The sequence below is a fragment of the Gavialis gangeticus genome, unplaced genomic scaffold (assembly GCF_001723915.1).
Source record: "Gavialis gangeticus isolate Ggan-Ray unplaced genomic scaffold, GavGan_comp1, whole genome shotgun sequence".
NCBI lineage: Eukaryota > Metazoa > Chordata > Crocodylia > Gavialidae > Gavialis > Gavialis gangeticus.
The window spans coordinates 21,273,059-21,283,628 of NW_017728992.1; the positions used below are offsets into that span (position 1 = coordinate 21,273,059).

The window sequence follows — 10,570 nt, forward strand, 5'->3', positions numbered from 1 at the left end:
CCCCTCCTGCCCGCACTCCAGTCTGCCTATGAAAGAAAAGACATCAGTTCAGGACCTGTATGAATTTCTAAACTGTAATTCAACATTAAAATGGTGCTTCAGTTACATGTCTTTTTTTCATTAACCTCTCCCTCCGTTAGTTGTTCCTGCTGTGCAGGGGTGCCTACTGCAAACTATAGGGTACCAGTGGCCAAATGGTGTTGGAGTCCCCTGTCTGCTGAGTGTCCTCCAGCAAGGTGGGGAAGGGGGGAAGGCACTGTGAATGCTTAGATTTCTACACATGTAACCCACTCATGGTTTTACTAATGAGAAAAAAATAAAAGGGTGAATAAAAGCATTAAAGGATTTTTATGTAAAAGAGAATGAAATATCTGCCTTCTGTCTTTTGTATCCTCGTGTGGAACAGCAGACAAGGATGAATGCCCAAACTGAGCAGCAGCAGCATGGCAGATTGGGGCAGGGTGGGGTGGGAGTGGTGTAGAGGTGGATTAAGATTCCTTGGGTCCTGGGGATCCCTGTGCCCGGGACAGCTGCCCTGCATCTGGCAGGAACCTTGAGCACCCTACTCCACCACACTGCCCAGCATGTATGCATGCAGGTGTGGGTACAGGGGACCTGCCCGGCAGTGCAAGGGCAATGGGAAGAGCTGCCCCACTTGACCCTGCCAGGGACCTGCATGTCCCTGTGAGGGGGAGGGTATAGTAGAAGGAATGCAAAACACAAAACCCAAGCGTAGGCTCATGATAGCCTGAGAAGTTGCTAATTACCCTCTTTCAAATGTTAAGTCTCTGCCCTGGTACAGCATTGCCACTTTTTCTTGTTGGGTTTGGGATGGGGCACTCTGCGTGTGTGTGTGTGGGGGGGGAGGCAGTCTTTCTTGCAAAGCTACAAAAGGTGCTTCACCCTCAGAACTCTGGCTTGCCAGGATCCCTGTATGTTGGCATTGGGGGTAATACAAGCATTGGACCTCCCATACCAATGCACCCTCCTGCTACCCCTATCACTCCAGAAACGCCCCCAAGCAAGGGATCCCCACACAGAGATCTGCAGAACTTTTCAGAATATGCACAGTACAGGCTGTGACAGTCTTCCAATATCTTCAGTCCCAAACCTTTAAAAGTTATGTTGTACTTCATGTTGTGCTTCTTGGTTTTAAAGGTATATATCCACAGAGTTAAGAGTGGAGATCAGATTGGTTTCACACAAACTCTAAAGATATAACAAATTACCTTAGATTTTTGGTATGTTCAGTAAACATCTCCTACCCATAATTTGGCATCTCAACCCCTTTCCCTTTTAGTAACTGGGGGGAAAAAACTACAAACAGGAAAACAACCATTTAGAAGCCATGATAAATGCATTGATTTTGAGTATCGCATTGTTTCTCACACTACATAGTATTCTGCTGTACACAGACCCATTTTTCAGGAATGGTGCTAACCAATGTGGCTCATTGTATTAGATTCTAGCCCTGAAAATACCATTGTTATGCAGAGCAATCAGGGGGAGGCAGGATGGACTGAAGTTGAATTTTGAGCAGGAACCTTTCCTAACTGAACTAAAGAAATAGTTTCATGAGTTATAATACAATGGTAAACATCTGTTTGAAACAGCCACTAGAGGATGAAACTGGGAGAAATATAGTATATATGAGAGTTGTAGAATGCTGCATATTTGAATTTATACTGAATTTAAGGTGAGGGAGTTCCTTGCAGGTGTTGATACTCAGAACTTATTTGTCTCATCTTTCAGTGCAAATCTCACTTTCTCATCTTCAGAAAAAGCATGTTGGGGAAAAATGACTGATAGAAATCATACTACAGTGGCAGAATTTATCTTCCTGAGATTCACACACAACCCAAAGTTGTAAATCATCCTCTCTGTGGTCTTACTCATTATCTACATGCTCATCTTGCCGGGATACTTTAGAATTGTGTTAATCAGTATTTACAGCCAGCTTCACACCCCTATGTATTTCTTTATCAGCATCCTGGCCCTCTTGGATGCTGGTTACTCCACTGTCACTGTCACATTAGTCACAGGCATGTCTACGTGTTCATTAGTGCACTGTAGTTACAGTGCATTATGTTTAGTACTTGCATAATCAAGTACTAAATTAATGCACAGTAACTTGTGCTACTGTGTAGTAGCGCCGGTGCATGTTTTTTTAGTGATGCTAACTGTGCAGTAGCTTAATACCACTGCACAGATATTAGCATGGTTTTTGCCCAGCCTGCTACTGCACAGTGGTGTTAGGTTACTGCGCAATTAGCGTCTTACGTAGACATGCTGCCTGAGAAAAAAACATTTTCACTGTCTGTCATTCTTTTTTTTTTTTCTTGTATGGCTTTGTCCTGAAAATGTTACCTTTTAACAGCGATAGCATATTATTGATTCCCAGCCATCTGTAACCTGTTATTGTACACTGTCATCATGCCCAAGAAGTTCTGTGTGTTGCTGCTACTTCGGTCATACTTCATAAGATTCCTGAACTCAGTGACTCAGACTACATTCATATTTCACTTGTTCTTCTGAAACTCCAACATCATGGATCATTTCTTGTGTGATGTACTTTCTACCTGGAAACTGTCTTGCTCTGAGATTCACACAGCTGACATCATTCATGTACCGTGCACATCAGTGGTCGTAACTTCTAATATCCTTGTTATCCTTGTCTGTCATGCATACATCATAGCTGCTATCCTGAGGATCAACTCCATGGAGGGCAGGTTCAAAGCCTTCTCTATATGTGCATCTCATTTTTCAACTGTTGTTATTCTCTATGGGACAGGCTCTTTCATATATTTACCACCTAGTTCAAGATACTCTGGTGGTCAAGTGAAGATCATCTTTTGAGTTTTATATCTTAGGAATCCTGATGCTGAACCTCTTAATCTATAGTCTGAGAAACAAGGAAGTGAAAGAGGCCTTTAAGTGGTTGCTAGGTAGGAAGGTATTTTTCTAGTAAATGGTGAGTGCTGAATACTGTTCCACATCTTCCATCTTTGGGTGAAGTTACACATTACACTTAGACCATGCAAAAGGCACTTAAAATGGGAGTGTCCACATGTTAAAGCTTGTTGACTTGTGATAACTATCCTCTGAGTGTCTCAAAGTTACTCTGCCTCAAGTAAGGGCTCAATCTGGCCATGCCACCTAGCTATGTTAGGGTAATTTCAATGTGTTCTATGAAGATAAAATGAACAATTTGCAATCCTCCAAAATCCCAGGATGGCTGTAGCAGAGAAACATTTGGAAATTCAGTTGCATTCTTGTGTGACTCCAATGGAGATTAAAATTGAGGTCATGCTGCATCCCCCCTCAGTCATCTTGTAAGTAATGAGGTAAGTGGGAAACTTTCCTCTTAAATGTGGCATGTATCAGAGGTGTATTCTGCAGTTCCATGAGAAACACCCCCTGGATTATCTAGGGGTTTACTCCAGAACAAATCATTTAAAAGTCTAATCTTGACCAAGTAGCAAACCTTGAGCTTTAATTACCTGATGTCAGCTTTGGGTGGGGGATGTCCCTGTGGATTTCAGTTAGGGCTATTAAGGTCTCTCTTACAACACGAGAAGCATTGAGAGAGAAAATTTTTTGTTCTTTTCTGACAGTTTTTTTTTCTCTGCCAACATCCTTTTGGGTGGCAGTTCATCACTTTTTATAAAGCATCGTGTTTCTATGATGAAGGGAAGAAGCAAGCTTAGCTCCTGCCTATCCAGTTTTTGCACTTGTGTGACTTCATTGCACCAATTTCCTTCTGACACATTAAGAATGTAAAACATTTCTTCCTCCTTTTCTTCCTATGGCTGTTCCACTGACATTTTCCCAAGCACTGTTCAGCTATTATAGGTAACCAGATCAGGGTGCTTTTGCTCAGCCCCTACCAGTCTTAGAACAGGAGGCAGACTATGACTTCTATTTCATGACATCATTTTGTAATAAAATATCAACAGAACTTTCTCTAATGTTCCAGCCCCATTTTCTCAAATCTTCTTTTCTTCTATGTTCCTGAGAGGTAGTCTAAAGGGAGGGCAATTAGTTTTACAACTGGAACATTTACCCTCTGTCATTCATCTGTCATGGTTATGGAGCAAACCCATTCTAATCCCTATGTATCCATGCCTCTTTCATGTTAGTCTTGGATGATTATACCTCTTGCATTGATCGGTTCTATGATGAAATCTCAGTGTTCTCTACAAGACTTTATTAATACAATATATTTTTGTCATCTTGTTGTTGAATGAGTGGAGTCATGCTCTGATCAAATTTTCAACTTCTTCTTGAACTAATGAAGGCTATAACATTTTATCACTAAGAGATGAGCTATTCACATTTCTATATGATTGCATTAGCTAGGACTGCAACATTTGAAATAGATAACAAAGTTCTTTAGGGTACACCTCTCAAAATTTTGAAAAGAAACTGCTGTGGTTGAGGTTAATGGATTTGTTTTCCTCCTCCTGACACACTCTCCATCTGTTGCAGGGAATCATGTAGTAAGAGACTGTTCAGACCAATTATCTCTGAAATTCAAAAAACATGAGAAAAGAAAACACACCACGAGATTCATATAAGATATGGAAAGTGTTCTATCTCAGAGAATAGGAATGCTATTTTATGAATCCCATGTGTTTTTTGTTTGGTATTCAGACTCTGGTGTGTCCAGGGATTTCATCCCAAAGTATCACTAAAAACGTAAACAAATTTACTATCCTCCAAATACAATCCCCTTTGGTTCAGGGACAAAAGACACTATCTGTCCAAGGTCGGCTTTTATTGCTTTGGCTGCAGCACGCACAAAACATATTTTTTCTTTCCTCTTTGGCAATTGGAAATTATTGTGGTTTGGAGCAAATTCACAGCAATAAGAAAGAAGTCTTTTCTTATGTAGAGCAGCCTGTTGATGAAGGAAAAGAAGTCAGTGTCTCTGGGTTTGTGCAGGAAGTAAGTGATTTTTACCTAGGTAACACATTTAACAACATTATAACTCCTCAGCTCAAATCTGTATGCAAGTCTGCAGTGAAATCAATGATCATTTACATTGCTGAAGATCTTTTTCATAAGTTTAAATTTATTATGCTTAGAGTTAGGTCAGACCTGCTATTTAACAGGTGAGTTTTCTAATTGCTTAAAAATCTACAAACATGGTTGTATTGTCATTAAAGAACGCACTCACCTGGGGTCAGTGATGAAATAGTGGTGCAAATTTGAGGTTGTTTCTTCATGGGATTTCCAACACCCAGCCTCACTGAAAAAGCCGTTTGATATTAACATGTTATGGTTCATATTATTTTTTTGTGCATACTCATGGATCTCAGCATAGCTCTGACCCTCATTTAACTGATACCGTCCACTCAGGTATGGTCTTATCTAATGTCCAGAATGAAGACAATAGTTCAAAAGTTATTCAGAGTAAACTCACATGTGCATTAGGACGAGTGGGGCTGGGGCTAGGGGAAAAGCCATAGTGATTCCAAGCTGCTGGATTTCAGAATAAATGGGTGGCTTAAGGTGATAGACTTTGATGACTGTTGGTTAGCATGAGCAGTGCACTGTGACTTTGGATCCTGGCTGTAGTAGAATTCTGAGGTTGTGTTGTAGAATCTAAGTGCCTGGGGCTATAGATATTGGCACACTTCCATAGTGAGATGGGTTTACACATTTTGTTATTCAATATAGGATGATCAAGTGAAATAAAAGGTGGTATGATATTGTGCTCTGAAATAAATGGAGCTTTCTTCAAAAATCAGGGATAGAAACCTAAGCTCTGTCATTGACATTCTCTTGTAGGTTGAAGTCAAGTGCTGAAGGAGGGGCAGAACTGGAGAACTAAGGCCAGTTTCAAGAATGACCTATGTATGTGTGAAACCAGAAGGTAAGTCATGCAAAAAGATGAAAGCTGCTGTCCCACAAATTTAACATTAGTTCCTCAGCATGCTCAGTGAAGATCTTTTGCTACGGCCTGTCCTGCCTATCAGGTTTCTTCATTCTATAGCTTGCAATCTTACTCCATTAAAAAAAAAAAAAGTGCATATCCCTGTACTAGATGCTGTTTCTCACCTGAAGTAGATCTTTGGTTTGCAAAGGTCACATTGCTAAAAGGTAGCACCAAGAGCTTAATATGATTGTATCTGAATCTAGGTGGTGATACCTGTCTCTCTTTTGTCTCCCCTTTCAGTGTAATCATTACTGTCTCATCTGCAAAGAAGAGCACAGCTTGAAAAAATGATTGACAGAAATCATACTGCAATAACTGAGTTCATTCTCTTGGGATTCACAGACAACCCAAAGCTGCAGATCTTCCTCTTTGTGGTCTTTCTCATGATCTATCTGCTGACAATGCTGGGGAACCTTACTTTGATTGTATTAATCAGAACTCACTCCCAGCTTCATACTCCTATGTATTTTTTCATCAGCAATCTGGCCCTCTTGGATGTTGGATATTCCACCATCATAGCTCCTAGCACATTGATGACTTTAACTGGGGAGCTGAAAGCCATTTCACTCTCTGGGTGCGCTATTCAGTTCTTTTTGTTCTGCATCGCCGTGTCTTGTGAATGCTACCTGTTGGCAGTGATGGCATATGATCGATTCACAGCCATCTGCAACCCTTTACTCTACACTGTCATCATGTCCAGGCAATTCTGTGTCATGTTAGTGGTTGGTTCGTATTTTGTCAGCTGCCTGAACTCAACAATTCAGACCATATTCATATTTCGCTTGTCTTTCTGTGACTCCAACGTCATTGATCATTTCTTCTGTGATGGACCCCCAGTCATGGCTTTGTCCTGTTCTAGCACCTATATCACTGACATTGTTCATTTTACTTGCTGTGCTATGGTTGAAATATCTACCCTAATGCTCATACTTGTCTCTTATATTTACATTGTAGTTGCTATCCTCAAGATCAAATCTGCCATGGGCCGACATAAAGCCTTCTCCACCTGTGCCTCCCACCTGATGGCCATCACTCTACTCTTTGGGACAGGCTCTTTCATGTATTTACGGACTAATTCAAAGTCCTATGTGGATCAGGACAAAATAATTTCTGTGTTTTACACCCTTGCAATTCCCATGCTAAACCCTATTATCTACAGCTTAAGGAACAAGGAAGTGAAAGAGGCCTTTAGGAGAACCATAAAAAGAAATCAATGAATACAAAAAATGGGAATTAATTGTATCAATAAACAGGAATGAAAGAGTGGAATGAGTTCACTATGTCATTATCCTGCTGTCTATGAATAACCAACATATGCCTCTTGTTTCTAAAGAAATTGAAAGCCACATCTTTCACAGAGAGCTTTGCATACAATAGCAATTGGTTGGGCCCTCAGCATGTGGTCAAACTTTCATGTGCACAATTCCCACTTAGGCAGTTCCCATTAGTCTAATTTAATACACTTTTCTTCTCCACAAGTTTTCAAGAATCATGAGTCTGTTTCTTAAAAACATGGTCAAGGTTAAGATATTATTAATTAGAAAATGTAAGTTTGGGATTTTAGTTTAGGTATTAAACCTATGAGGTTTTTGAACCACAAACCGCTCATTCTTTAAACTTCTACCAGTTCAAAAATGATATTTTTTTTTATCATGGATTACCCAAGAGTTTTCTTTTCTTTCAGCAGCAGAACCAAGAGTCCCCACCCCACTCTGCCGCAGAGGCCCCAAGGGGAGTGCGACAGGTCAGGGAGCACTGAGCCTGCAGCAGGCTATCCACATCCACTCCCACTCCACACACAAATCTGGGGGACGTGTGTCCCCACCATGCCACCCTCCCCAGGAGTGCATAAGCCCATTTTTTATTGTTGCAGCCACAGATGGAGTCATGACCCCAAGGTTAGGAACCACTGCACTAGGCTATGCTTATGCTGCTTGCTTAGATGTCTACCTGACAGAGCAGGCGATGTCTTGCTAAAATTTGTAAGACTTATGCAGCCAGACGGAAGTAGGATTCTAAGAATCCCAAGCCTTCTAAGCACAGGTTAAAGTTCTCCTTTGGAGTAGTGGAGAGCCATGTGCCTTGTATATAACTGAGAATCCATTTCCTGAGGATCAAAGCGTTGCCCATTGAAATGAATGGGAAACCTGCATACAACTGGAGAACCAAGCAAAATTTGCCTCAGAGGCTAAGTGGGGAATAGGGGTTGGTGGTAGGAGTAAGCTGTGCCGTTGCTCTCCATGGGAAATGTTTTTAATGAGGGCTATTGCAAGTGCAATTCACACACTACTTTTATCTACATTGATTTCCAAGTATAGATAAACCCTATACTTCAATCTTTTGCTTTGCTCAAAATGGCTATTGTGAGACCATCTAATCCAAAAATAATAAACTGCATTATGACACCACAAGAAAAAACATTCAGTATTGTAAAGAGAACGTGCCGTTCTCTTTTTCACATTCCCTATAAGCGAGGATCCCAACTTTGTTACAAAAGCCATTCTCTTTGTTGTCAATTCTAGGAAACAGAAACAGAGAGACTTAGAGATTTATGAATGAGTTTTTTGTGCTGTCAAGTGTGACATTAAGCAGTGTGTAGCAGCAGCTCACCCTGTTCTGCTCGGTTTTCTGTCCATCTGGAAGAAAGCCAGGACAATATGACAGGAACATATTCAGAGCCATCCTTAGTGGTGGGCAACATGACTAACCACCCAGGGTGCCATGGTTGGGGGGCACCACACGCACATATGCATCCACACACAAACATGTGAGCAGCCCATGTTCATTGCAGTATTCTCTGCAAGTTCCACCCCACCCTGCCCCACCCCAAACTGGCCAGTCAAAGCAGGCAGGGGAAGTGATGCACCATCCAGCTTGCCTCTCACCTCTAGTCACTGCTCAGGAGGAGCTGGGCCATGCAATGCAGGTGATAGTAGTGGTGCCTACCTGCCCATCTGTCTGATGCATCATGCTGCTCCACTCGCCCACTGGACTGCAATGCCTGCCTACATCTGCCTCCAACAGTGCCACTGACATGGGACTGGTGGGTGGGGGGTGGAGGGACAGTGCAGTGCCAAAATACAATTTTGCCTTTGGTGGCATTTTCCCTAAGGCTGGCTCTGGAACCACTGTCACCCTCTCATACATTTTGTTCATCATAAGTTATACCACAACTAATGTGTAGGAAGTTTCAGGGTACCTGGACAATTTGGGCTCCTCTAAAAATTCCCTTTTGTTCTGTCTGTGCTGGTCCTCATCTCTTTCACTCTTCCATTTCCTGAGCAGCAGACTAGATTACCTGTTTGACCTAGAGGTTACTAGGTGTTTTTTTAATTATTTATATTTCTTGTGGAATTTCTGTAGTTTCAGGAATAAAGGTGGTATGGGAAGTAGGAGTGTTACTTATGTGAAACACTTCTCACAAAGGATAACCTTGCATTATTCTCTAAGGAAGAACAGATTCTGAATTCACCTGATCTCTGGTGGATTGCTTTAGCAGAGAATTTATTGTTCCCAACTTTCAGTGGCTTCACCTAGGTTTTCACCTCTATATTGCTAAGACTAATCCTTTTAGTGTAACAGCCATCTCACTGAGTGATCCTCCTTATCAGGTGCTCTCCTGGTCCTAGTCATATACCTCTTCCCTTTCTGGATGTCCATGGTATCATATCAAGAGGAAGATTGAAGAATGTCTTGTATAATGACTAAGTTGCAGCCACACTTTGCTGGGAAGACAGGGATTGATATCCAAATTCTCTTTGGGTTATTTAGAGGCCTAGAAATTGGATCTCCTACTACATGTGCAAGTTCCCTAACCCCTAAACTATCAGAGGGTAAAATTAAATGAAGGGAAGCTCTCTATCTCCAAACTGGGACAAAGGGAGTTTACTTTGTTGGACAGGGCCCTGGAATAAAGAGAGAGAAGACCTGTCCCTTCTGAAGATAATCACTTTATTGGAAAGATAAACATAAGTTTAACTAGCATTCACATCAGGCACTGGAGATGCTAAACTATACTCATCCTGGGACAATGGGTGTAGATCAGATCACATAAATTCTAAGTTCTTGTTCAGTTTTCCCAACAGCTCAGGTTCATGATTCCCCACTTTCTCTAAGTTTACAACCATATATATTAAATTATTAATGACTAAAATGGCTTAACTAGGATGGTCTCAGATGTTATCAGTTAGGTTTTGTGTCTTAAAAGTGAGTTCTATTCTTCATGGTAATGGGTTTCAATCACTTTTTTGTGTCACTAGAGACAAATACCCAAGTCAGTGCTTTCTTGTTTACATCAGCAAACACATGGATTCTGGACTTGCAAACCTGTCTCTCTACAAAGTTACCCAAAGTTCATTCCAATCTTTCTATAATGGAGCATGTATATAAGATAAAGGGACTTCTTCCAAGGCCTCTAATGTGTTCTTTACTAGGACTGTGCAAAGCTTCCAGTGCTGATTCGATTTGGAGAAGATTTGGCCCTATTCAGTGGCTGAATCTCTGAATCCAAATCAAATCAAATCAGGAGACCAATAAAAAAGATCTGAATTGATTTAAATCTCTCTGAATCCATTTGGAAAATATTCAGAGATCTTTGGAGATTTGGGCAGTTCCCACTTGCTGCTGCAG

The 10,570-nt window shown here is 41.2% G+C and overlaps 2 protein-coding genes across 2 annotated transcripts in view; one reads left to right on the forward strand and one right to left on the reverse strand.

Annotated features, from left to right (window-relative positions):
• Positions 1–10,570, reverse strand: part of DNAH5 (dynein axonemal heavy chain 5) — a 555,556-nt gene that overhangs the window by 181,540 nt on the left and 363,446 nt on the right. The gene's annotated exons all lie outside the window — the stretch shown is intronic.
• On the forward strand, positions 6,223–7,158 carry LOC109300542 (olfactory receptor 1019-like). Its single transcript, XM_019521227.1, has one exon. The coding sequence runs from the start codon at positions 6,229–6,231 to the stop codon at positions 7,156–7,158; it is 930 nt and encodes a 309-aa protein (XP_019376772.1). The 5' UTR covers positions 6,223–6,228.

Bases quoted from the DNA above. Each gene is read 5' to 3' on its own strand.
- LOC109300542 (XM_019521227.1), top strand. From the start codon at position 6,229: ATGATTGACAGAAATCATACTGCAATAACTGAGTTCATTCTCTTGGGA.